Source organism: Lathamus discolor, chromosome 3, assembly GCF_037157495.1.
Source record: "Lathamus discolor isolate bLatDis1 chromosome 3, bLatDis1.hap1, whole genome shotgun sequence".
Taxonomy (NCBI): domain Eukaryota; kingdom Metazoa; phylum Chordata; class Aves; order Psittaciformes; family Psittacidae; genus Lathamus; species Lathamus discolor.
This window is the reverse complement of record NC_088886.1, coordinates 28434727-28460074: the sequence shown is the minus strand read 5'-3', so window position 1 is coordinate 28460074 and position 25348 is coordinate 28434727. Positions and strand designations below refer to the sequence as shown.

Below are 25348 nucleotides of genomic sequence, written 5' to 3'. Positions count from 1 at the left end.
CCCCCCACGTGCTCCCTCCATCCCTCGCTGCGCTCCTGCTCCTGCCGCAGGGCCTGGGCGCTGCTCCGGCCCAGCCCTGCCCTCTAGTGCCGAGGGACCGCTCTCAGCAGGGCTCCGCGCTGCAGGGCGCCGGGAGCTGGGCCGCGGCCGCCCGCTCACCCAGCCGCAGGGCTGCGCGGGGCCCGGCGGGCTCCCCGCCCCGCGGCACCACACCGCGTCCCGCCCGGCCGCTGCCGCTGAGGTCCCATGTGGCACCGCGAGCCCTCGCCCATGCTGCCCGAGGGGGCACAGGCAGGGTCACCGCACCGCGGGTGCCGGTGCCCCGGGGACGCGCAGGCGCGCTGGCACGGGAGATGCCCGCCTGCCGCGGCGCGCCGGGTCGATAACCTGGCGGCCGAGGGCCCGGCAGCGGCGGAGGCTGCTGGTTGAACTGGAGCGGGGCGCGGAGTCCTCCCGGCGCGCCCTGCCCTGGGACTCTGACCCCGAGGCAGGCGGTGCTGGGACGGAGCCGCGGAGGACCGGAGCAGGATGGACCCCGCCATGGAGCTGGCAGACGACCCTAGGTGGGTGCCGGGACCCCCGCGCCGCTTTGCGGCCTGGCAAAGCCAGGTTTTGGGGGCGGCGTTCGGGTTATTCCCCCTATAAAGGAGCGGAGGTGACTGTGGGGCAGGCGAGCCCCCCAGGCGACCGCCGGGACCCTGCGGGGCTCGGTCCATGCGGCTCTCCCCTTCCTCCCCGCAGGTTCCCCCGCCCACTGGTGGAGGTGCTGATGAGGAACTTCAGCGTGCCGGCGGCATGCTTCTGCCTGCCGCCCACCTCCCGGCACCTGCTGCAGCGTAGGTCTGGGGCCGGGGGGAGCCCTCCCTTTGCCACTGGCAGAGCAGGAGGCAGGGTGGATGTGGACAGTGCGGGCAGGGGGCAGCCCTGAGGAACGGGGAGGCAGCAGGGTGCTGCCAGGGCCTCAGCCTCCCACCCCATAGCCCTGCCTGCAGCGATGGGGGCAGCGCCAGGGCAGGAGGCATGGGAGCAGTGGGGCAGAAGCACCAGCTCCAGCATGGATGCAGCAAGGGGTGGCAGTGGTGGCCCCAGCGGAGACTGGAGGGGACAGAGCTGGTTTCTCATCCCTCCCCTGCAGAGCTGGACATGGCCCAACTCGCCATCATGGGTCTCGCCACCATCATGACGCTGCTGTCGGTCGCGATCTTTGTGGAAGAGGTTTTCTACCTCATCCACAAGATCCGCTGCCCCATCAAGATGAAGACCCTCTGCTGGAGCAGCTCAGCCCCTACGGTGAGCTGAGGAGTGAGGGTGCTGGGGACACCACCCAGGGGGCCATGGCCACCCAAGGGCTGCCAGCCCACCGGAGTGGGGAGCAGCAGTGTGCCAAGCTTGTGTCTGCCCCAGGTTGTGTCTGTGGTCAGCTGCTTTGGGCTGTGGATCCCACGCTCCATGATGGTGGTGGAGATGGCTACCACAGCGTGAGTATCACCTACCCCAGAGCAGTGGCACCAGCGAGCCCACAGGGCTTGACCTGCCTTCCTCCTTCACAGGTACTTTGCTGTCTGCTTCTACCGCCTGATGCTGGTCATGGTCGAGGGCTTTGGGGGGAAGGAGGCAGTGCTCAGCACCCTGAAGGATGTGCCCATGGTTATCAGCACTGGGCCCTGCTGCTGCTGCTGCCCCTGCCTGCCCCGAATCACCATGAGCAGGTCAGGGAGAGCTGGGGTAACCCCATGCCCCTGGAGAGGGCTTTCACACCCCGCTACTGCTGGGGTAAAAGAGAAGCCCCTGGGCCAGGGCTTGGGGACCTCAGGGTGCTAATGGTCTGTCTTGCTGAGCCAGGAGGAAGCTTAAGCTGCTGATGCTGGGGACTTTCCAGTACGCCTTCTGCAGGGCAGTTGGTGTCTTCCTGGGGCTGGTGCTGGCCACGGATGGGAACTACAACCCTGCTGATGTGAGTGCCCGGGCACAGAGGCGGGCAGGGTGACACCCTGATGGAGAGCCTCCACCAGCCCTTGCCCTGCCCAGCAGCGCTTTCAGCCCAGGTGTCTTCCTGTGTGTCCCTCGCAGATCTCGGCGGAGAGCGTGGCCCTCTGGATCAACACCGTGGCCGGTGCCTCCACACTCTTTGGGCTGTGGGCCCTGGGCATCCTCTTCCGGCAGGCCCGGCTGCACCTGACCGAGCAGAACATCAAGGCCAAGTTTACCTGTTTCCAGGTGAGCTCCCATCCTGCCTGGCTCCATGCAAGCATGAAGGGGATAGGGGGGTGATGGGGCAGGCTGTTGGAGAGTGGGGAAGGTGAATGGCAGGAGCCTGGCAGTGGTGCAGCCTGCACGACCTCACGTGTTGGTGGTTGTAGATCCTCCTCCTCCTGACAGCACTGCAGCCCGCCATCTTCAGCATCCTGGCCAACAGTGGCAGCATCGCCTGCTCGCCGCCCTTCTCCTCCAAGGCCAGGTCGCAGCGTAAGTCGGGAGATGGGGGAGCAGTGGTACGTGCTCCTGGCTGAGCCCCTCCATTGGACATGGGGAATGGGCCTGGTGGGTGCAGGCAGCTTCAAACAACCCTGCTTCTTTTCCAGAGATGAACGTGCAGCTGCTGATCCCGCAAACCTTCATCTTGGCGGTGGTGACGCGGATATACTACCGCAAACAGGATGACAAGCCGGGCTATCAGCCTGTCAGCTTCACACCCACGGGCACCAGCACCAACCCCTGAGCAGGAGGGAGCAACTGGGGTGCCAAGGGGCAGAATGAGGCAAGGGGCTGTTCTGCCTGTACAACCATCTCCTCCTCCTCCAGCCCTGGGGAGCTACTGGCAGCAGAGGAGGCAGAGGGGAGAAGAACATCTTGGCATGGGGTGAAAGGGTCCAAAACCTGAAAGCCATGAGCCAAAGGGATCTGTGAAGCCACCTCCAGCCTGGGGGTCTCTTATCTGGCACTGAATAAAGATAAGTTTGTACCTGAGGCTTGCACTGGTGACTGGGCTCAGACTGTCTCCTGCCCAGGCTGGCTGGGAGATGACTCCACACAGAGAGGAGACGATGGAGCCCAGACCAGCACAGCCATGGCACAGGGCTGTCACAGGGTGCTCAACACCCGGCTGTAACACTGACCTCTGGGTGCTGCTCGCTGGGGTCCAAGGCAATGCCAGGGCAGCAATATTTTCTCCTGAGACCTCTGGTTGGGTCTAGCCTGTTCCTGAGAGTACAGTGGGAGCATCCACATCTGCCAGCCTGCGGCCAGGCAGAGGAAGATGCCTTCAAGCACCTTTGTAATACAGGCTATTAGTTAATGCTACCTTAACCAGTCTTGTCCAGGATGTGCTCTGGTAGCAGTATCTGCTCTACACTTAGAACAGAGGCGGAGGTGCACATGAGGAGGAATGATGGCTTGCAGAAACCACTAGATAATTTTTTTGACCTGCAATGAAGCACCTTCTCACTCAAACCATTGCTTAAGATGGCAGGTGAGGAGGCCACAACGGGAGCTGGCCATGTTAGGATGGCAGAAGGGATCTAGCACACAGTGAGTAAAATGACTTGGCATTTATTTGGCTAAACATAAAAGCCAAACACCCAAGTCAAGAACAAGCTAGTAAGCTACATAGCATGCACAGAGGTCCATACGGAGAAACCAACACAGCAAACACTGTCTGGGAAGAACCAGCTTAAAGCAACTGCTGCTGCGGGGCTGAGGTGACAGCAGGACTGGGTGATGCAGCATGGTCAGAGGTGACAGCAGGACTGGGTGATGCAGCATAGCTGGAAGTGGGCAGCAGATGCCAGATCATCTGTACTAAGACCAGAGCCTGCTGCAGGGCACCACCAAAGCTTCCCCTGAACTGCATCCTGGTGTCCTCCCGCTGTAATACCTCTGGCCAGGGCACCCCCTTGGGGAAGTAGTCAAAAAGCCCAAGCTCCCAATTCTGGGGAAAAAGCAGGTTTTCTGTCCCATGAGAAGGGGGGAAAAGTGACTCGGAGCTTTTTGCAGGTGGCTGTGTTCAAAGCAAAACTGCTCAGCTGTAAGAGGCACTAGTGTTTTTTTATGAGATTGCCAAATTGACAGTCTCCAGGCAACAGTACATGGCCTTTACCAACAAGGCTTTCTAGGCATCAGCAGAAGCGCTGGGACCAAGCAATCTTATGGCTTTGCCAAGAAGCAACACACAGGGAAGAGCAAAATATGGGACTCGTTTCCCTTGATCAGACAACCAGACCCAGCTCCTTACCTGAGGCAGGTAGGAAAACCAACCCACACCTTTACATCAGGGAGCCCTCGGCAGCAAGAAGCTCACCCTGAGGACCAGGGGCAAAACATGGGGTCAGTCCCACCAAAGTCACCACTACTGCCAGGTGTACTTGGTGCTCTAGCACCTGCCTCTGGTTACAAGAGCCAGACTTGCACAATAAAGTCCTCCACAAAATGCACAAAATCATTTCAGTACAGGTGCGTGCCATACTTTTCCCAAGAGGTTAAAGACCTTCTACAACTCTAAGCATTATGCTGTTAAAAGTACCATGCTCTTCATTTCTTGCTCTACTAGCATCCTTGGCACCTTCCAGCTTTGCCCTGCTGCTGCTGCTGTTCTTTGCCATCAGAAAATCCTCTCCCAGGGGCTGGTTGCTGGTGCCAACAGCCTCACCCCCACATCTGTACAGGAGCTGAGGTAGGGCTGTCTTGCAGAAGTCAATGCCTCTGGATTTAGCAGCATCAAACTCAAGACATTCTTCAATGCATGCTAGTAAAGATTTATTTTTCCACTCCACCTCTTGACTCCAAAGTCAATTCCAGCGTGCCTCTGCTGGGTGCTTCTTCTGAAGAGTGGGATGAGTTAAGGGTGTGCAGGACAGCCCTGGGAAGCAGCACTGGGTACATCTGTGGATAACAAGACATTCCGGAGAACCTGGCTCATGTGTTTTGCCCAAGATCAACCTCTGTCCTGTTCCTCAGAAGACAGGGCAGGGCTGGAGATGAGGCTGGTCCAGCAACCCATAAGGAAACAAAAAATACAAAGAAAAAGACAAGACTAATCTGGGATTTGAGGTTCCAATTTAATTTAAGTGCAAGGAGGAAGCAGGGATTACTGGTTACAAGAAACAGCTCTGTTATTCCAAGCTACATGTAAAACCATAGCTGGCTTCTTACCAAGTACCCCAGGTTTTGCAGAGAGACTGAGAAATACATTAAGGTCTCTGCAGAACAAATCATCATCCAAAACACCATTGTTATCTGAATTTACAGAACACTGTTGTATAACTTGTGTTTAAAACAGTAGTAAGGCTCTAGAGCAGCCTGGCCTTTGTGATCTGGCTTGGGAAAGCAACACAACACCCATACTGAGGGAAGGGTAAGGAAGGGAAGGTGGGGAAGATGAGGGAAGAGAGAATGTAGGTGATATAAAGCAAGTGCTCTACCACTCATAAACTAGGGGATTCACAACTGGCTTGTATCAAGTGGCAATTATTTCCTCCTTAATAGCAAAAGAATCCATAGCAGCCAACCACCCTCCCAGAGCCGTGCACATCCCTGCTGATAGAGGTCCGAAGTGGCAGATAAGAATCCCCAAAATACCCTTTCAGATACCAGCTCTGGCCTGAACAGAAGCACAGAGTCTCTGTCAAGCACTCTGGGCAGCATGAAAAGGATCAGCAAGATGAAAGCTGGAAAGAAGTGGCAGCCTGCTCCCACCACAGGGCCACTGCATCCCTGGAAGCATCACATCGTGCAGAGCCTGTGGCAGCACTTGACAATTTGCCTCCTTGCACCCACCACTTGAAAAACTTCCCTGCAGTGTTCCTGACCAGCTCTGAGCTGTCCTGTACTCCCAGCATTGCAGAATATAGGCAACTCTGTCCAGCAGCTCCACCCAGAGACAATGGATATCACAGGCAAACCTGAACAGAAAAGGAAGCAGCTTTGCAGCTACGTGACAGCAAGTCCAGTTCCTCCAGTGCTTGCCTCAAGGACAGAGTACACTGACCTGCTCTGTGCACAGGCATGCAGCATGGGGAGGGCAGCTGCCCCCAGGGAGTCGCAGGCCACAAAGCTCAGTGTTTATTACATACATGACAGCAGGCACAACCTGCACCATGGTTTCAAACAAGCAGATTACATATTTAAAGTGTTAAAAAGCTGCAGCTCTCTGATGCTCTTTCTGGCCTTCCCCAAGGAGCGGAGTAAGCAGGCACTGATTTGTGCATTTATTACGCAAGCCAGGTAACCGTCACACGGGACCATGACCCTTCACTGGGGTAAAACATGCCCTTCATCTGTCCAGCTGCACACGCCAACATGGGCAGCAAACTGGCTGTATGAATTCATGTTCTGTCCTCTTAGCAGCAACTTCACGGCACCAGTGTAAAGGACTGCTCCAGCCCTTAGAGCACAGCAACTGAAACACAAACACGCACAGAGCACAGTCTTGAGGTGCCATTTGGACAGACAGTAAAACTTATTACACACCAGAGACTGGGACAAGGAACTTCTCAAAGGAGTACACGCATTCGTTTCCTACCTGGGCTCTCACACACCTGAGGAAACACGCAGACAGCAGGTGCCCTGAAGCAAAGATCCATTATCTTCTCTCCAACAGCAACTGAGGGCTGAATTTTAGCTCAAGAGTTAGCAGTCTTGTTAAGATTAGCTGGAAAGGCCTTTCCCCTGCAGCCCCTGTACAATTTGGAGCTGCGAATGCCGTGTGCTTATGTGGTGTGCGACTCTACGGTGCTCTGAGTTCCCCCAGGGTGTAACTCCTGTGTGCTAAGCTGGTAGCCCCCTACTCAGCACATCCTCATTATGACATTCTGGGAAGCTCAGCTAAGGGGCACATGAGCACTACAGCATCTGCTGAATAGATTCCTATGGGCTCCAATGCAGCAGAGATATCTCTATTTCCTAGAGGCCTCTTTATACCACCACCTCCTGCATGCTCTCAAGGTCATGCTGATTGAGGAAGCGAGGGGTCTTTCCTTTGGCAGTGGCACAGATGCTGCCTGGGGGTGGGGGGGGAATAAGACAGAGGAACTGAAGCAAAGAAAGAGACACATGGGTCTTCCCACTCTCCCTCTTGCCTGGAGGTTTGGCAAGGGAAAAGAAACCAAAACAAAAGCCACGCTTGAGTGCTATTCTTTGCGCTTTAAAAGTATTTTCTAAAATATAAAAACGATCTTCCCCCTGGAAACTACTAGAATGTAAACAATAAAAAGGGGATTTGGGAAGGAGAAGGGAGAGGAGGTTCGAATGTGCTTCCAGGCAGCAGCCCTTGCTAAGAGCAACAGGTGCCTCCAATGCCCTGTGCTCACCATCAGCCCTGCTCCTATGGCTCTCTCGCTCATTTAGAGTTCCCCAGTGGGTTCAGACTTAGGATGCAGCAGTTAGCGGTTTGCAGCAAATCCCGGCTGGTAGCTTAATCCTCTTCATCCTCACTGATGTCATAGGTGACTGCAGATTCATTCCTGGAGCGGTTGGCTGGCGAAGAGGGAGGAGTCTTGGTTGAAAAGGGCCAGCGGAAGGAGGGAGATGGGGAGCGGTCGTGCGTGGGGCTACTGCTGGGACTCTGCTTTGGGCTGATGGCCTGCAGCATCCGGCCCTTGCCCTCCTTCAGCATGTGTTTCTAGCGACAGAAGCAGAGAGATAGTTAGCATGCTGAAACAGCAATGGAAATAGATGCTACCTACAGCTTGTGCAGCATTTTGGGTTGCTGCGGCCCTTCAATGCTTCGTACAAGAGCAGAAAAAGCCCAAGCATTGCTCCAGACTTTGGAAACCATATACAGTGTAATCATCACCAATCTTCTAGCACTTCTAGCATGAAGTGCCTGTAATATTTACCCAGCTGTACAGGAGAGTCTGGCATAAAAAAGTAGCTTTAGACTCATCCTAGACCAATGACAAAGTGAGCACCAATCTCTTGGCTGCTCAGTGGCCCATAGGACACAAGCTGGAGTTTACAGGCTAGCTTATGGGATACAGGGACTTTTTGTACTACAGTCGTAACTGGCATTATCCAATTGGAAAAGGTGAAGGCTCCCTGTAAACAGGCTGCCAAAGCTTGGGACAAGCTGTCTGCAGACTGGCAGCAAACTGAGCACTGCAACAAACTGTGAACCTTTGTTTGTAGACCCTGGGCTTCAGAAGCCCTATAACAACTGCCAAGCTCTCCAAAATCCCCTTTTCCCAGAGCAGCTCCTTACCAATGCACCTTCTGGACCAAACATCTCCAGGAAATTGCCAATGAACTCTCGGGACTTCTCTTCCCACTTCTGAATGAGATCAATACTCTTCTCCTCCACTTTCTGGACAAATTCCTTTGACTTCTCCTCTACATCCTTCACCCTCTTTTTCACCTTATCCACACGCTCCTGGAGGTGATATTTCTTCTCCTGTACAGTAAGCGTTGGATCAGAATACAGCTCAGCAGATCTGAGTGGTGACCACCTCTGCTCTGTGTTATTACACTGAACTGCTGCTTAAGACTCAGCATCTCCATTAGTCTTGTGACACTTCTCCTTCACCTCAGTGACACTTCTTCCCTAGACTAAATGGCAAACATAGCGGGGCTGTGAGATGCTTTGTGACAGGCACTGGCACAGCACACAGTGTGAGACTAAATCCAGAGATTAGCACTATCTAATAGGAGTACATGGAAGAGGGAAATATTTATACAACATACCGATTAGATTCAAGTGACCTGCTGTAGGTCTTTCTGCGTATCATGATGGCACAAGTCTTTTTACTGGGTGCTTTTACACAGAGGTAAAGTTACATGCCAAAGAGAGGCCAAGCAGCCATTATCTCTCCCGTTTTGTTTTTGTATTTGATTGTATTTAAAAAAAAATAGGCATAGTATCTGAATGATAAAAATAAAACCCCCAAAACATTTACTATTTACATCCAACATCAGAGTGCCTTCTGCTTTGTATTCTGCTTGTGGGCTAGAGCTGCTCAGCACAGGATCAGAGGATATCCTTCTCCCCTACCCAAGCACTGCAGCTCTTGAAAGAGCTCCAGGAAGGGAATCGTACAGCTAGAATGGGACCAGATTTCATCCTGACAAATGACTCTACCTTAAGGAAGGTGGAAGAGGAGAGAGATGACACACAGCAGCTGCTGCCAAGAACAACGCACACTTCATTCAACTGAAGAAAACACACATTTCACCATGCACCCTGTCTCCAGCTCTTTCAACAGGTAAAACATCACACAGACATTTCTGACAATGGAGCAGTATTAGCAAAACCCCAGCTCCTCTGGGTGGGTCCCTGAGGCAGTTTCAGGGGCAGAAGTTGTTTTAATTTCTACTCCACATACACTGGTTTGGTGCATCTGTTTAGCTCTGCAGATTGCCCCTTTACTGGCAAGTGTCAGGACTGTGCTACCCTAGACAGCCTCTATGTCTCCACACTAAGATTCTGCTTCACGCAGCTTGTGATGGAAGACACTGCAACTCACGTTTATGAAGCTGACATTGAGCTCTTTAGCTGTATAACCCCGCTGCAGGTTCCGTCTGGCATAAACATCATAGTCCCGCACGATCCTGGTGATGATATCAGATGTTGAGATCCCCTCAGTCCTCTGAGTTGGCGCAAACATGCCTAAAGTTGGGGAACAGGACCCAGGACAGCTGTAGCAAGACACATGGCAAAAGAGCTGCTGCCACCTCTATTAGAGAATAATCTCTGCTGTCAAGAGCTCACTTCCTAACTGTTCTCACACCACCACATCTTTGCCCTTGAATGCACAATACTAGGGTCCTCCTTTCTGGGACTATGAGGAAGACCTAAGTAAGACCAAAGCATCTCAAAACCCTGTCAAAATACCAGGCTTTTCACATTAGCTGGTTTCACATTAGCTGGTTTAAAAACTCCTCTAACTATAATCCACGGCATACAGAATAGCGTGACTACAAGGACAAGGCAAGGAGTCCTACAATTCTGAAGGTGAAAATATGACAAGCTCTGATGGCTGGGTTTGGATAGATTGAAATAAACTGCACCGCCCCCCCCCCCCCCCCCAGAGTTTTACAGCAAACAGCTAGAGAAGCCACTTCGCTGGGTTCATGGGATTTGCCATTTGTGAGAATCTGTAAGCCAAACTTTAGGATATTTTCAGAAGGTGTCTGTTAATTCAATCACAGTAACTAGACTGGAAGTAGGAATTAATGCTGGGCAATGCTCGGCCATGGACATGGAACAGTCGCCTATGAAGCAGGGCCCAAAGCTGGGCTTCTTCCCAGCCTCCTGGGCAGACCCTGTTCTCAGGAGAGCACTGCCACTTCCCCAGGCATAATCCTGCCATATAGAGGCACAGAAGAAACTCCAGCAGACCTTTGACAGGAAGCCCTGGAGAATCTGCCCAGACCCACCTGCTTCTTTTATATGCTTATAAACATCATCACTGCCAGCAGAAGAATAGGGGATGTCATCGTGTGCAACAAAGTCGATCTGAAAATTAAGAAAGCAATGAGACTCAACATTTTATCCTGCTTTCTGCCAAACGATGGTAACTTTTTGCTCAACACCTCAATGCAGGGGTGTGACAGAGAATAGCAAGACGCTTTCCTGTGTTAAAAAGCAACACAGAGCAGTCCCAAGTTCTCAATGGTAATTGCATACCAATTGTAAGCACACACCAGAGAGGAAAGGCCGGGACTAAGGACACAACTGTTTTAAGCTCCACAGAGAAATGGCTTGTTAATGCTAAGAAGGTTAAAAAACTAAGCAAACTTCCCTGGAGACTCATTCATGTCCCAAAGCAGTTCAACAGATGTTACAGACTCTTTTCACTTTATCTTACTGACTGATAAAAGACCCTCAAGACAGCTTGCCTGGTTTCCTGCTGCAGGGAAGCTGACGTAAATCTCAGTTGCTCCTGCTGTAAGAAGAGTTGGACCAGGCACCCTTCAGAAATCCCTTCCAACCCATGTTATCCTCTCCCCGCTGTGCTTCACACCAATCTATAATCAGCATCAACTTCTCCTGGAACAGCGAGAACCCTCTCAGGCTTTTTCACCATGTCACAATCTCTACCTTATTTTAACATTACCTGTCAGCTCAGCAGATGCTTCCATGCTTTCAAGAAGCCCACTTGATCCCCATAACCCCGTTAGTTCCCTATTTAAGGGGTTTCAACAGAAATGGGTTGTTCAGGCAGAGGTCACCCCCATGGATAAATTCTTGCTATAAACAGCCAGCACAGAGGCTAATCAAAATGCAGAACAGATCAGATGTCACAAATTACCCTGTGCTCTGCCAGGAACTCAGGCGTAAGCGTCCATGGCGCATTTCTCACCACTTCATCCACATAGCGACAATGCTGCACAGCGTCATACCGCTCATTTTCATTCATTACTGTGAAGCCCTTGAAGTTATGGGTTAGCTCGTCACTGCAGACTGGAGAAACAGGCAGAGAAGAGTGAGCCTGAAGTACTTACCCCAGTGCTTTACTGTAAAAAGACCTTGCACACACTCCTGCTACACCAGGCAATGCCAGCCTGGTTTTGACAGGTTGATGGAGTGTGCTGGCAGTTTCAAACCCAGCCACAAAGCACCAAAACCAGTGAGCAGTGCAGGGAACTTAGCTCCTGAGCAATTCTAGGAGGGCTGTTTGGGGAATTTCTGCCCAAACTGGGTACCTACATGCCAAGCCCTCAAGGCCTGTAGAACCCTTAGGTAATACAGAAGACAACTGGAGAGTTGTATGAAATGGCACCTGGGGTCCTATTGGGCAGAAATCTGCTTTTTAATCTGTGGATGTCTCAGGCTCATGAAAAAAAGCCCACTGCCAAAGCGTCTGATTTCATAAAATGCCATACCACAGTCTAGGTCTTGGAAAGCTGTATTAAAACAAAGGGTTAATTCACAGCAAATCAAGTTAGCTTACTTATGTTCTATGACAAATTAAAAGTAAAAACTCTTCAAAATCTGCAATGTAAGACATTGAGGAGGGAGTTTTATTTGGTTATCAAACTCAAAAGTAAACAAGGCATTAGCAGCCTCACTGGCATTGGATGTATTTATGCTCTGGACAAACAGATGATAAAGAGCGGGTGAGACTGCTCCCAGCTTGGAGCTAATGTTCACTGGGCTGTTGCCTCTTGTCTCAGTTCCTGGTTCAAGGGGAGCAGTTCATTGCCCTCCACCTCCTCACCAGTCTCCCAAAGGCAGAGAACATGGTTACATACCTTGCTACATCAGAACATTAATAGTTTGACCCTGTTTGAGGTACAAGACTTATGTACATGGGGATATCTTTCCACCTGCAAGATTTCTAAGCTCAGTGGATTTTGTAGGTTGGATCGACTATTTCTCCCTCCCTTCCACTTCCAGACACTACTACAGCACACACAAAAAATGCAGAAGTACCACTATAAAAATGCCCTCAGCAGGGAGTGGTAAGGAAACGAACCACACAAAGATGTTATGATCACGCTATTGCGGGATCAGGGTTTCAATTTGCTTCAGGAAGCTAACAGTTGTTGAGAAAAGCAGTTAAAGGTATCCTCAACTCTGATACTTTAACATCATTAGGCATCCTGACCAGAGGTCACCTCCAGATAGACAACACACACTCTTTAAGGTGGGTGAAGTCATGGGCACAGAGGCCAGTATACTACAGCAGCCAGAAAAAAGGGTCTGTTTTTTCCCCTGTTATATTCCTGAAGGAGGCCTGGCTGAAATACCTTTTCCAGATCCCCTCAGGCAGTCAAGCAGGATATTCCTGGCAGCATCTAAAGACCTTTGACTCTAACAGACAAAATAGGGAACTTTCACTTGGAGAAATGGGGCCTCACTGACTTCTACGGCCATGTGCTCAGAAAACAGTGATCTCCACGCTCCTAGTGGGACCTGTTAGGGTTTAGCCACAAAAATCCCCAGCAAAGAGTTGGAGTGGGGAAGCGACATACACCGTGATACAGGTGACACAAAGCTCAACCAGCCATGGAGGGACTGCTACTCATTCTTTAGCTGTCTAATTCAAGAGGCAGATGTTCAATTGCCCCTAATATATTTTGATATTCAGATGTGCAACTCACCAGTATCTGTCACAGTGTGATCAAAAACATCTTTTCCTTACACACTCATTTTGTACACGGTATCTTTCTGCGGACATACCCAACTCTCAACATATTGCAGTAAGACTCCAACAACATGGCTGCACTGAGAGCTGCTTTATGGCCAGTGAGGCCACAAAGACAAAAACTCTACTATGCCATCTCTGCATGCATAACCACAGATGGAGGTAAACTCTACTATGACAGCCAAAGTCAACAAGGTCACTCCTTACCTCCAACAATGAGGTATGTGTTTGGGAAGAGGTTCTTTGCTTGCATCAAGGCCCGGGCATGTCCAGAGTGAAACAAATCAAATATTCCATCGGCATAAACTCTGACGGGGCGATCCACTGTGCCAAAGGGACAGAGAGACATTTGTGAAGGTTCCTTCCAGCAGAAGCAGCTGCTGCTCATGGCCACATCTGGGGACCTTCTAAAACTCCTGGGGATGTTGCAGAAAAGTGGCAGATGCAGAGCTGTGGCCAGGAAAAGTTTGTAAAGAGCAACGGCTGGCACTCTGCCTTTCCACATGGAAACAAACGCAGCTCAGCTGAAATACAGCCATGTTCAAAGACAGACTCAAAGCCTACCACACATTCACTGAACCAAGTTGAAGGGAGACCAAGTGAAAGCAAACCCTGAACATCTCCATCCTATGGAAATCTAAGCACAGCATTCATTTTTTGCACAGCAGGGAGCTACCAGAGAGGAACTGGCCCAAATGTTCCCCCCTGCCAGCCAGGATAACATCTCAAGAACATTTCAGCTTCCTCCTCTGCAGACACTGCCACAGCTACCAGTCTGGCTGGGGGACCAGGCTGTTCTAATTCCCCACCACTATCATCAGCTTCCTCAGACCATCAAGTGTAAGCTCGACCCAAAAACTCAGCCTGACTACTTAAGGAAAACACAAAGATAAGGTTGTTAAGCTCAAGCTAAACAGAGGAGTCACTCTGAGGACAGCCTCTTTCAATCCCTTTTCAGCAAATCCACCTCACTAAAGATGCCAGGAGGCTTTGGAGAGCCAAGGATCTGGAGATCTGAGACAGCAAAAGCCTTCTGTATGCCAGGAGAGGGCTGGTCCTGGCAGGCCTTTATGAAAGTACAATAACGTTCTGGAAACTGACAGGAACATACCTCCCTTTTCCTCCATACCTGCAGCAGCTACGGTTCCTGAGCACAGGAATAAACGGCAACAAGGAAGCATGCAGTGTATTTTAGTTGTAGCAGGCAGGAGAGCCACCACTACTGAAATCAGAGACCTTAGGCTGGCTCTGGAGATTTTCAGCTGGGAAATAAATGTACACTGGATCTCCAGAACCTCTGCAAGAAACTACTGCCAGGTCTCATCAGCAGTCAGGTAGGTAGAAGTACAGCATTTTTATTGTCTCTGTAGACACAACAGAGAGGCCAAATAACACAGCACTGTCTGCACACTCTGACAAGAGGGCAGCCATCCTTCAGGAGTCAGCCCTGCCTCTGCCTTCCTTTTAGACTTGCAAAGAGAACAGTTGCTCCCAACCTGGTTTAGAGAATAAAAGGATAGGTTCTTGTTCTGGGGCTGCCCTGCTGTGTTTAAGGACATTGACTTTAATTCAAAGCCAGCCTACAATGGGGCATTCTGGAAAAAAGACGTATGTTAGTTTTGTCTGCCCTTTTCAAGTTTCAGAAAAGATGACTTTTAAAGTGCTTAACTTTAAGCTGCTTCAAAGTAATACAGAAAAGTGTTCAGCTCTGATACTATCCTGTAGCTGCCAGTGGCACAGAAGTGGTAAACCACAAAAACCTGTTTGCATCAGTCTTACTGGTGAAGGTACGGCTCCTCACACACATGAGGTCCAATTTCAACAGTACTGGCAGACCAGTTTCACATGGGGACAGCTGCCTCATCACCAAAGCATTAACTAAATCACTGACCAAAAACCTGGTCTGACACACAGGTTGGTTTGGTCTCAGAGATATCACAATCATACCTGCATCCCACCCCCAACATTTATACAATTCCCTTCCAGTCTTTTTTTCTGTTTTTTTACTTACGAGGTGTCCCTCTCATTGCTTCTTCATATGTCACTCTGATGTATGGCTTGCTGTAATCGATTTCCACTTCATCTGAGAACGGAGCCGGTTCCCTCAGTCCCTAAATAGCCAGAGAAGGTTACATATGAGAATGCAAAGGTGAATGCAGTATGTAGCAGCAGCACTGCCACTGCAGTGTCCTAGTCACCAAGTGACTTGCTGTGTCCCACTGTGCACAATTCAAACACATGTACTAAAAGACTATTGGTGTTAAACCTCAAAACACCCCTGCAGGGTGATTAGCCTGAGTTTAGAGAGAAACAGAGAGAGAGAAAAGCGGAGTTAAGATGGCAGTCACACTGGACCCGAGAAAACAGAAGCTCAGATCTGCAGCTGGTAAACCAGACTTTTGACAGACAGTTCACAGCAGCATAAGCCAAGCTTCATCAAACCTCACTGTAGCAGCGCCAGATATGCCAACCCAGGCAAGACCATCACTTTGCTGCGCCTGAGTGCTTGCGCTGCGATATACAAATTGTAACAGCTCCTCGATTTGATTATATGAACAAGCAGAAGAGCAATACCAACAGCAGCACTAATTCCCAGGGAACATGTGTATCGTCACCCATTTCTGAGCCATACACAGTGAGAGACTGACCTCGATCTGTGGCATATAAAACTGCTGCAGGCATCTTCAACTGTAGATACACAACTGAGTATCTACAACTGATGCAGGAAAACCCTTCTGATTTGCTAGCTTGTTTAATCAGCAGCTGAAGTCCAGGTATAACTCTGGTCTCCTCTGAAGGAAAACAAAACATCTGCTCTACCCACAACAGAACAAACAGTGCCATTTCCTTCTAGCCGGAAGGTATGGGGCAGCAATGGATGTCTTTTTCTCAAGCCAGAAGACTAGGAAACTAGCTTGCAGATCATTACAATAACACCTTCAAGCTGCAAAAAGCTAATGAGCCACTTCCTCTCTGACCTCCTGTGCCACTGCAGCACCCTGCCATGGTGCTCAGCACCACTGCAACCAGAAAGACCACTGCTATTATTGCTAATGTCATTCCTTATTGACAATGTCATTCCTTATTAGAGTGCTCAAAGTGATGATCACAGGAAAGCAATCACTGACCACTACATTCAAGCAAACTGATACTGCTGAAAATCTCCTGTAACTTACTGATGTTCTAGTACCCGGATATCACGCACCGCCTCCTCTACCAGGATCCTTACTGTTAGGTAATGCCTGCATGTGTCTGCTTTCATCACTGCCATCATATCTGGGACTTGTGAATAAAACAGATTCTTTGCATTTGGTTGGAACATACCTGATATGAAACTAGGAATAAAAGCATAAAAAAAACCCCAAAACTCTACCAAAATTATCAGATGATCACAGAGAAATGTCCTCAAAAGGCCCTGCCAGAGTCTTGCCTTCCTCCACAGCGCCTACAAGGGCCAGGACTCAACTTGATGTGCACAATAGGACAGGCTTATGCGTCAGCAGCTTGCTACCACCATCTGCTGCTGAGCCCCGCTGCTCCAGGGGAACACTCTGCTAGCCAGCTGTTGAGCTGGGAGTGGTAAAGGCTTCAAGGTAATGTCATAGTTAGGTGACACCATTACTCTTGCTATGATAAATAAATCTTACTTGAAAAAAAGAAGGAAAAAATCTTTCCTCAGGAGGTCTGCGCTAGCCCTCTGACTAAAAAACAGCCAGAAAGTTTAGAGAGTGGCTAGATACTATTTATTGTGTGCTGTTCATAGACAGATGCTTTCTTTCTAACACAGGACAAACACCAACTTGAAGAGCAAGTAATTCCCATGGAATAACCTGCACACTTCTCCTTCCTTAATCAAATACATGCACTGGGTTTTGACAACAGTCAAGGATATAGAGGCTCCGAGAGATAAGTCATGCAACAACTTGAGCCTCCTTTCCCAATGCTTGCCTCCCCAGTTCTCAATGTTGGTGCTGCTCTTGCTTTGCTACCACCTGCCAAAAGCTCTGGGACAGGACTGAAGTACTCCTGAGAAGAGCAAAACATTGTTATCAAAGAGGAAAGCTGGAACACATCACCCTATTTTGCCAAGGACTACGACCCCAGTGTGACGTGGCAGGGATGGTAGCTGGCTTTAGACATAGATAAGAGCAATTAGAGCACACATGATACACAGGACAGATCCACGAATAGGGCAGAGAAGAGCTGTAAAAAGTCTATCATCACAATATTTGTGGAAACGACAAGTTAAAGTCAGCCCTTTACACTAGTGTTAACTGGCACAGACCCCTTTTAGAAGAGACCCCAGTGGCTCTAGCTTGCTAAAGCTGTCCCAAGGTTGATCTAGACAGAGGAATTTTCCTGAACGCTCTCAAAGTACCAGGAACATAAATGCAGCCTCCTGCCAGACAAAGAGAATCAAAGGAGCAGTTATCTTCTGGGTGTTTCAGAGTGTGAACTCACAAGGCTGCTTCTGCAGGTGCTTACAGACCCTCCCGCAGTTCCCTGACTTGAATAGCACTGCTTTCTGCGAGGTGCATGGGTTGCTACATGCTTGTTTGGAGTATTTCTCCCTCCTGCTGTGTCACTTTAGAAAACCAACTTGTGAGAAATGAATGCTTACTTATCCATGAATATCTATATTCATGCCTGTTCAGGTGCAGCTTAAGTGACTATAAACAAGCTAGACACACCACAAAAGCAGCTTAGTGACACTTTCCTTAGGCCTAATTTAAGCCCACATTGTAAGTATGTTATTAGTATGAACAAAGGAAGATTTTAAACTGGCTTTGCAAGAAGGATAGCTACTGTCATTTGCTTCTCTCCTACCCCCCCGCAGAAAAACCATCGCATTTATCTTTCTGCTGTTACAGGGCAATGTCCTAATCGCGCAGGCACCTAAAGCTCCTATCTCCGCTTACTTACGAGTGAGCGCCGGGACATTTTTGGAGGGATTCCATCCAGCTCTGTTGCCCCATTGGGGCCAGATCCATCTTTTCTTCTCTTACGGGAATTCAGCCTGGAGGAGGTCGGCGGCTCCATCTTGCCAAGCACGGCCAGTAAGAACTGGAACAAAATGAAGGAGGGAGGGAGAAAAAACAGTAAAAATATTTCTCAGCTCTTCCAAAGCAGAATCAGTCAACAGCAGGCACAGCGTACAGAAGGTCAGCGCAAAGACACAGCCACCTAACAAGGGGCTCAGCCAGTTGTATTTGGCATCAGCTGCCAAGGCTTGACAAACAGTGCCTGGTGGGAATACTGAATCATTTAATGCAACTTGGAGCTGTTCTGCAGGGAGAAGTGTGCAGCAGCCAGCTGGCTGGAGAGAAACTCGAATAAGAGTTGCAATGCAAATTATAAATCATTACTACAGTGCTAATTATACTATTTTAGCATCTCAAAAGCAACCTAAGGATTAAGGCATGCCTAGTCTGTATTCAGCCCTCCCCTAGCTCTCATTTTGATGAATGCAAACACTCTTCTAACCTTCTGTGTCCCCTACCCACCCATCAAGGCTGTTGGTGGGTGTGCTGCATCCCTGCACAATCCTGATGGGAGGAAGAAGCAGGTTTAAGCAGCAGGTTAAGGGTGAGGGAAGGGGTGCAACCCATGGTCAGAACTTCAATAACTACTCAGCTTGCCGTTTGCTTTTTTGCTTGTGTAAGACCAAGCTGCAGTTCCCCAGTGCAGATGGCTCACCCTGGGATGGCTGCCACTGTGCTGCCCTCTTGTCCCCTGTCCCCACTGCAGTGGTGACTCAGCTGATGGTGAAGCAGCTGCTGATACCACACTAGGGGCACATGTACTGCTGGCACCTTACGTACCAGGTTGTAATTAGCAGTGGTTCAGCTGAACTGCTTCTGTGATGAACTGATAGACCACCAGTTTGGGACAGAAATCATGACAGGTATCTGTGCTTCTGAGCTGGAGTCATTGCACCTTCCCAAAAGGGCCCTGGGGCATTAGAAGCCCAGCACTCCATGCAGCTGAAGCGAAACTAAGGATTTATAGAAAGACATGGCAGCAAACATTCCCTTTTCAGCTGCTGCAGGAGTTAGAAATGGGTGCTACATTTGCAAAGTTTATAACTAAAGAGCAGCATTATCTTTGTGGCTCACTTGAAGTATGGAGCTCTCCGTGCAGCAACTGGCAGTTCTGACCTGTTCCCGAGAGAAGCATGACCCCTTTGCCCAGGAATGATGCTTACGTGTGTGCCTCAACACCCTAATAATAAGAGCCATGTGGAATTTAAAACTTCTCCCCACCCATATGCAGTGGGTGTGCTGGAACACGTTAGGTGGGGCAAGTAGGAGGTATGAGGCAGGGCAGATGTCCCTCTGAACACCACCCCTCTCCTCAGCAGAGTGTTACTGCTGAGCATTCCTGCTTGGGACAAGCTGGAACTGTCCTCAGTAAGGTCAACTGAGCAAAGCTCTGCTGTTCAGCCACCAAGAAGGGTGGGCTTTGTGAAAGAGAGCTGTTAAGAAGCAGATTTAGTGATCAGACTTACTCAAGTGCAAATGACTCCAGGTTAAGGAATGTTCCTAAGTATGGAGTCAAATGCAGTTTAGTAACATGTGAACGTACCAATCTCCCCACCATCAAGTAGATGATACCTTAGGAACAGTGTTAGGACCAGACACAACTGAACTAGTTTTGGGGTAAATACATCCAAGTATCCCAGACAGCTCTACTAGACCTAGGACAATGCACTGAGAACAGGAAAAGAGAATCTTAGGTGAGTGGGAAGCCAAAACAACACTGGGGAGAAGACAAAAATACTTCACAAACGTTTAACTTTCAGGCAAGATTTGTGCTATAAATGCAGCAGCTTCCAGAGTGCCTCTGTGAAAACAGAGGGTATGAAACAAGCAATTCCTAGGTTTTGCACAGTGCCATCTTGCAAGCACAATCTGTATCAGTTGTTTACTTCACCATCATGCTCCTAGCAGAAACCATCTACCTCACAAAAAGCAGGAGGCCTCTGTTTCTGGTTCAAGTAACCCCAGCGTTTGTGGAAACAGTGGGGAGAAACAGCAACAGATTTTATTTGGTCAAAATAATTTCACTGTGCTTCAAGTCACCTTTTGGTCTCTGAACACATGCTTTCCTTCCCTTTGGAGAGAATTAAAAGGTCTGTTAAAGTGCTGAATACAGTTAATCAGAACCACTGTCCATCAAAACACTAAAAAGCCCTGGGAGAAGCTCTGGTGCTGAAGTACAGACATAGCAGCCTCCAAGCACAAACAGGTGAAGCTCTTCCCGGATTAGCTTGGCACAGACCTCTCCACACACAAATACATTGTACTGAGTTATCGCCAGCATCTTGCTGCTGGGTGCAGAGCTCACAGTCAGCCAAAGCAAGTTACAGCACAGGGCAACACCATGCTTTATGCTGATGTACAGCACCACTGTTCGAGCCCAGGAAAGATCTCCAACAGCTTCTTCTCACACCCAACTAGTTTCCCTCCACCCTAATTCACCTTTGCAGTTCTCACGGTACACCTAGTCAAATGATGACAAGGAATAGCTTAAGTGAATGGATTTTCTTTGCATCAAATAAACAGCAGTGGTCAGACAGCACCAGCCACTCAGCAACACCTGATGTACCAAGGAGAAACCTGCTTCGAGGATGCAGTAAATATGCTCTATCTGCTCTGATCTTACAGGCTAGATGTTACTGAAGGAGCCTCTGCAGCGTCTGGAGAGCTGGGCTGGGCATCTCTTGAGTGACACAGCTCTGCTAATTGCTCAAATTAATGCAGAAATGAAACAATTATCATTCCTCTTTAAATGAGAGCTTTAAAACTTCTATCCTGTGGTTAGCATGTTGGCCCTCTCAGCACCAAACTTGTCTTCATTAAAAACTGGGAACACATTGTTTTTAAAAATAAACCATACCTTACTGCTACAAACCTATTAATCTTAGAATGTTTCATTTTGGCCAAGAGACTAAAATAGCAGCCCAAACGCTTACTAACAATGGGATGCAACATCTGTAGCTGAGCTTAACACATAAGCACACAGCTTTGCTTCCCTAAATGCACAAAACACTCTTCTAAAATTAATTAGATTTACAGCAGATGGGGAAGGGGGAAGAGAAGATAACTCCCAAAGCTCATTCTGAAAAAAAGCCAAGATAAACCCCAGGAATAACCAGAAGAAAGAGCCCTGCTATAAAATATTAACATTGTTCTATTTTGTTTAAGGCATCACCCTCCTGCATTACTGAGTCTGTGCTGAATACCAGAAACTGCTTGTGAGGAGCAAGGCTGGAAGGGCTCCACTCAGGAAAGCCACAAGCAAATCTCTGCAGCACTTGACAACACACGGGGGTTTGCTTCTGAAACTTCTTTGGTGCATATCCTGTATCAAAGCAGCGCCTTGCACCACCTCAAGATGCCAGCTAGCTCACCTCAAGAGAGTTGTACCAGCTCCACGAGGCCCAGCCAACTGCCAGATGGGAGGAGTTGCTCTCCCTGTCAAGGAATCACTGAGTCCCACTGAAATGCAGCCACTTCTGCAAGGAAAAAAGGACAATCATTGGTTACCACAAAGGAAAACAAAAAAAATAGGGAAAAGTAGGGAAAGAATTTACAGCTCCTCTAGGGTTAGTTAACTACGCCATCATCTGAGCTGGAATTTAACAACACCAGTGCGATTAACACTTCTGGCAGATGGAAAAGGTCAGAGTAGGTGTGGCAAACCTTCTTGTTAGCCAAAGCTTTATCTCGCTGTCTGCATCTTCATGGACAGTACTGATGTTTTGTTTAGCTTTGGACGTGTCAGAGAACTGTGTGCCTCGCACTACACTGGAGAAGCAGATAATTCCTGCATATTTCTGCACCCTAACCACACTGACGGCGTGAGGACCCAGCCCATCTGCATTCTTTGTGTTCTCAGGTCCCAAGGAATTTATTGAAGAATATTATCTGCAAATCTACATGCAGTAGTGAGATTTCTTCTGCCACTGCTTCTCACTTGCAGATTTACATGCCAAGGCAAAAACAATCCTGCTACTTAAATTCTAAAGCCTGTGCAAAACAAGACCTGGCTGCAACAATTCCGTAAACACTCTGGCTCAAGGCTGCTGCATTTCCCACCCGAATCCAAGTCAGCACAAGACTGGCAGGCTGGACAGCAAGGCCCCTTGACACCCACAGTTCCCAGGCTCTCCTATCGTCCCTCTGAACTTGGAAGGTGTTGGCACATCAGATGTGACTGTCATGTGCTGCTTTGCCTACAAGATCACTCCACTTTACAGGAGCAAGCTATTTCTCTTCTGCTGACTCATCTGCAGGCAAATACTACTAAACTTTGCACTCTGCCGGCTGTCTGCAGAGAATTGCCTTGACACATGGGCAGCACAAAAGTGAGAGCTTCAGGGAAAAGGAGCAAGTCCTGTCACTCAGGCTGTACAGTACCAAAATGACCCTGCATTCCCCCATCAAGTGGAGAAGAGAATCCCTTTCCCCTTGTTCTCCCCCACCTCCAACCCCAAGTTTACGATTAACTTACTGGTGCATATCCCTGTAGAGCTCTGTTGTAGACAGAAAGACTCAGAAGAGGTTAATGACAGAAGACTCGTCACAGATTTCTCTTCAACCCATGCTTAAAAATCTTGCCCAATCTCTGAGGCAACTTCATTCCCAGCCCAAGCTTGCCAGGCCCAGCTCTGCCCCAATCTTCAGAGTAGGAGTATCTGCTTAAAAACTGAGTGCTAATGGCTGCGTCCCAGCCTGCATCTGCTCTATCTACACAGCCTAAGTCCTCAAGCCCGTTTCTAAACGTTACTGCAGGATCTGGTAGGCAGATTCCTGTCTACACTTATAACACAGGCTCCTTCAGCTACTCTGGCTGAGCAAAAGCAGCTATCCTGCAGCACATTAATAGCCACATGAACATATAAAAGGGATTCTAGTTCAGCCAGTGCCTTACACTGGTACAATGGCATTCAGATGCAGACCTTTGCTATACTTGCCAAAACAAACCCCCAAGCCTTGCATCTTCTACTGATACAGGCAGGTTGATAATATCTTTTCAAGCAGAGCCCAAGCAGAAATATCTGGTGTCTATGTCCTGCAGCTGGTTAAAAGATGCTGCAGTTCACCAACAAAGTCCCCAGTGGCTTAAGACAATTCTAACACCACAACTGAAAACAGGGCAGCATGACCACCTAGGCAGAGCTGCTAGGAAATACACACACAAAAGAGAACCTGGTGGCAAGACCTTCTCCATGAATTTACAGCCATTCTGGGTATATGATAACCTGAGGCACTGAGTGTCCCAGCATGTGACAAAGTCTCTGCTTTGGCTAGCAAAGAAGCAAGAGGAGGGTTTATGCAGAGTATCAGAGAGGATTCAGAGCCTACCCAGAGACAATAAAGTACAGGGATGAGTGGTCATTCTGTCCTGACTTTTGTGTCAGGAGTTTTTTGTGTTGAGTTGCATGTATGATTTGTTCTTGGGTTTTTGGGTTTAACGGAGCCTTTTGCGACTTCAGGAGGCAACCTCCTTTAGTAGGCTTACACATCAATACCAAGCCCTAGCTCCAACAATTATCTTTTGTGGCTCACCCTACAGTAATTTCAAGGTAATTATAATCTAGATCTTGAATCAGGAAACTTCCAAGTCATAAACTGAAATAATTCTGTAAGTACAGCAAATTCCTTCAGGAAATAAAGCACAGATGTTTGTCATCTGAAATTCAAAGCAAATACAGCGGCTGTGCTCAGGTCCAGGAATCCTGCAGATGGAAACCCAGCAGTACCTGCTTCTGACCACACGCTAGCCCCGCACTACGGACCTGGTGCTGCAAACGCACAGGATGGGGACCGAGAAGACCACCTGCAGCATCCTGCCCCTCCCTCCACAGCGCGCAAGGGCCACTGAGGAGCATGGCAGCTCTCAGAATTCCAGCGGACTTTAATTACAAGACGATTAATCAGTGCAGCCAGGGCTGGTGGACACAAAAAAGCGGGTTAGAGAGGACGTGTGCCTGCGCAGCAGCCAGGTCACACCTTCCCTCTCCGCAGCCAGGGCCACCTCTTTGTCATTCTGCTCCTCCCTCCCCAGCCCAGCCCTTGGCTTCATCCCCTGGGCCGGGGGATGTCCCCCCAGGTCCCCATGCTCTAACGCCTGGGGGTGTACTCCCAAAGTTTCCTCCAGCATCTCCTACTGCCTCCTCTTGCCTGCCCCCACCGCAGCGCATCCTGCCGACCCCCGAGCATTGTGTCCGGCTCCAGCCTCTCCCTAAGCTCCCTCCAAGGAGAAGCAGCGCACCACGACCCACCCCAGCAGACACTGGCCCCTTATCCAAAGCCAAGCACCCCACGTCCCCACCAAGCAGCACCCCCCAGAGCCCCCTTGCCCCACAGCGAGCCCAGGCAGGGCTGCTCCATGCCTGGCCACTCCGCTGGAAAGAGCTCCCCACGGACCCCACAGGTCACAGAGAGGAGCCCCCACCTGCCCCCCGGCCCCGCAGTGCCAGAGCCCAGCGCCGCCCGGCCCGCAGCACGCCACCGCCGCCCCCTACCAGCGAGCCGCCGGCCGCGCGCTCCGCCGCCGTACAGCCAAGCCCGGCCCGGCCCGGCCCCGCCGGAGCCGCTCTCGGCGCCGGCCCCGCCCAGCTCCCGCCAACGCCAACGGGGCTGCGGGTGGAGCCGCTGCGTGTCGGCCCGGGGCGGCAGGAAGGGACCGGCCGCGCTCCGGGAAGCCGCACCCGGGGAAACAGCGCCTGGAATCTCCGTTCCGGCTCACAACGCCACCCCCCCCCCCCCCCCACCTCCCAGCCCTGCGCTGGCCTCGTAGGGGTCGGATGCCCCAGGCTCGGAGCGGGGGCCAGCAGCGGGAGAAGGGCTAGGGGAGATTTGCTGCTGCCACCCAGAAGCTCGCCCCGCCGCCCTTCATGTGCCCCATGTAAATTCAGGGGATTGTGAAAGGAGGGAGCCAAGCACCCCGAGAGCAGCCCGGGCTGCTCTGGGCCATGGTGGTGTCGTGTAAGCACCCTCTATTTCATACCAGAGAAAAAGGAAACGTTCAAACAAACATCATGGAGAAAGAGGACTATGCTGCCTCCAGTGTCGTAGTGAAAGAGTGGTTCTAAACGATGCATCGTAATTTGTTACTTCTCTGCTTCCCAAGCTGCACGGGTAGGGTGCGTTCTGGTCCCAACAGTCAGTTAGAGTAGGGTTCAGGATTCACCTCGCCCCACTTCAGCACTGTAAAAGCTATTCATGCCATTGAAATGCTTCAGCTGTGCTTGCTGCTTG

The 25348-nt window shown here is 50.0% G+C and overlaps 2 protein-coding genes across 4 annotated transcripts; one reads left to right on the top strand and one right to left on the bottom strand.

Annotated features, from left to right (window-relative positions):
- The first annotated feature begins 300 nt into the window (after nucleotides 1-300).
- Nucleotides 301-2967, top strand: SLC51A (solute carrier family 51 member A). Its single transcript, XM_065672621.1, has 9 exons — nucleotides 301-563; nucleotides 742-836; nucleotides 1136-1290; nucleotides 1405-1478; nucleotides 1551-1709; nucleotides 1843-1954; nucleotides 2071-2217; nucleotides 2361-2466; nucleotides 2583-2967. Exons 1-9 carry the CDS (start codon nucleotides 529-531, stop codon nucleotides 2717-2719), a joined length of 1020 nt encoding a protein of 339 aa, XP_065528693.1. The 5' UTR covers nucleotides 301-528; the 3' UTR covers nucleotides 2720-2967.
- A 2068-nt stretch (nucleotides 2968-5035) lies between these two features.
- On the bottom strand, nucleotides 5036-24720 carry PCYT1A (phosphate cytidylyltransferase 1A, choline). Of its 3 annotated transcripts, XM_065674297.1 has the most exons (10): nucleotides 24613-24720; nucleotides 21493-21597; nucleotides 18003-18143; nucleotides 15091-15190; nucleotides 13287-13403; nucleotides 11241-11392; nucleotides 10366-10444; nucleotides 9453-9595; nucleotides 8195-8383; nucleotides 5036-7615 (listed from the first exon to the last, which is right to left on the bottom strand). In XM_065674297.1, the coding sequence occupies exons 3-10, from the start codon at nucleotides 18117-18119 to the stop codon at nucleotides 7409-7411; spliced, it is 1104 nt and encodes a 367-aa protein (XP_065530369.1). In that variant the 5' UTR covers nucleotides 18120-18143; nucleotides 21493-21597; nucleotides 24613-24720; the 3' UTR covers nucleotides 5036-7408. The 3 variants fall into 3 exon arrangements, 2 of the variants coding, with proteins under 2 accessions (XP_065530369.1, XP_065530370.1); XR_010611486.1 differs by lacking the exons at nucleotides 21493-21597; nucleotides 24613-24720 and having other exon boundaries at nucleotides 5036-6394; nucleotides 6518-7615; XM_065674298.1 differs by lacking the exon at nucleotides 8195-8383.
- Nucleotides 24721-25348: the final 628 nt, after the last annotated feature.

Coding starts and splice junctions, on each gene's coding strand:
- SLC51A (XM_065672621.1), top strand. CDS start 529: ATGGACCCCGCCATGGAGCTGGCAGACGACCCTAG. Junction 1,291..1,404: donor GGAGCAGCTCAGCCCCTACG/GTGAGCTGAGGA, acceptor TGTCTGCCCCAG/GTTGTGTCTGTGGTCAGCTG. Junction 1,710..1,842: donor CCCCGAATCACCATGAGCAG/GTCAGGGAGAGC, acceptor TTGCTGAGCCAG/GAGGAAGCTTAAGCTGCTGA.
- PCYT1A (XM_065674297.1), bottom strand. CDS start 18,119: ATGGAGCCGCCGACCTCCTCCAGGCTGAATTCCCGTAAGAGAAGAAAA. Junction 11,393..13,286: donor CACATACCTCATTGTTGGAG/GTAAGGAGTGAC, acceptor CTGTTTCTCCAG/TCTGCAGTGACGAGCTAACC. Junction 9,596..10,365: donor TAAGCATATAAAAGAAGCAG/GTGGGTCTGGGC, acceptor CCCCAACTTTAG/GCATGTTTGCGCCAACTCAG.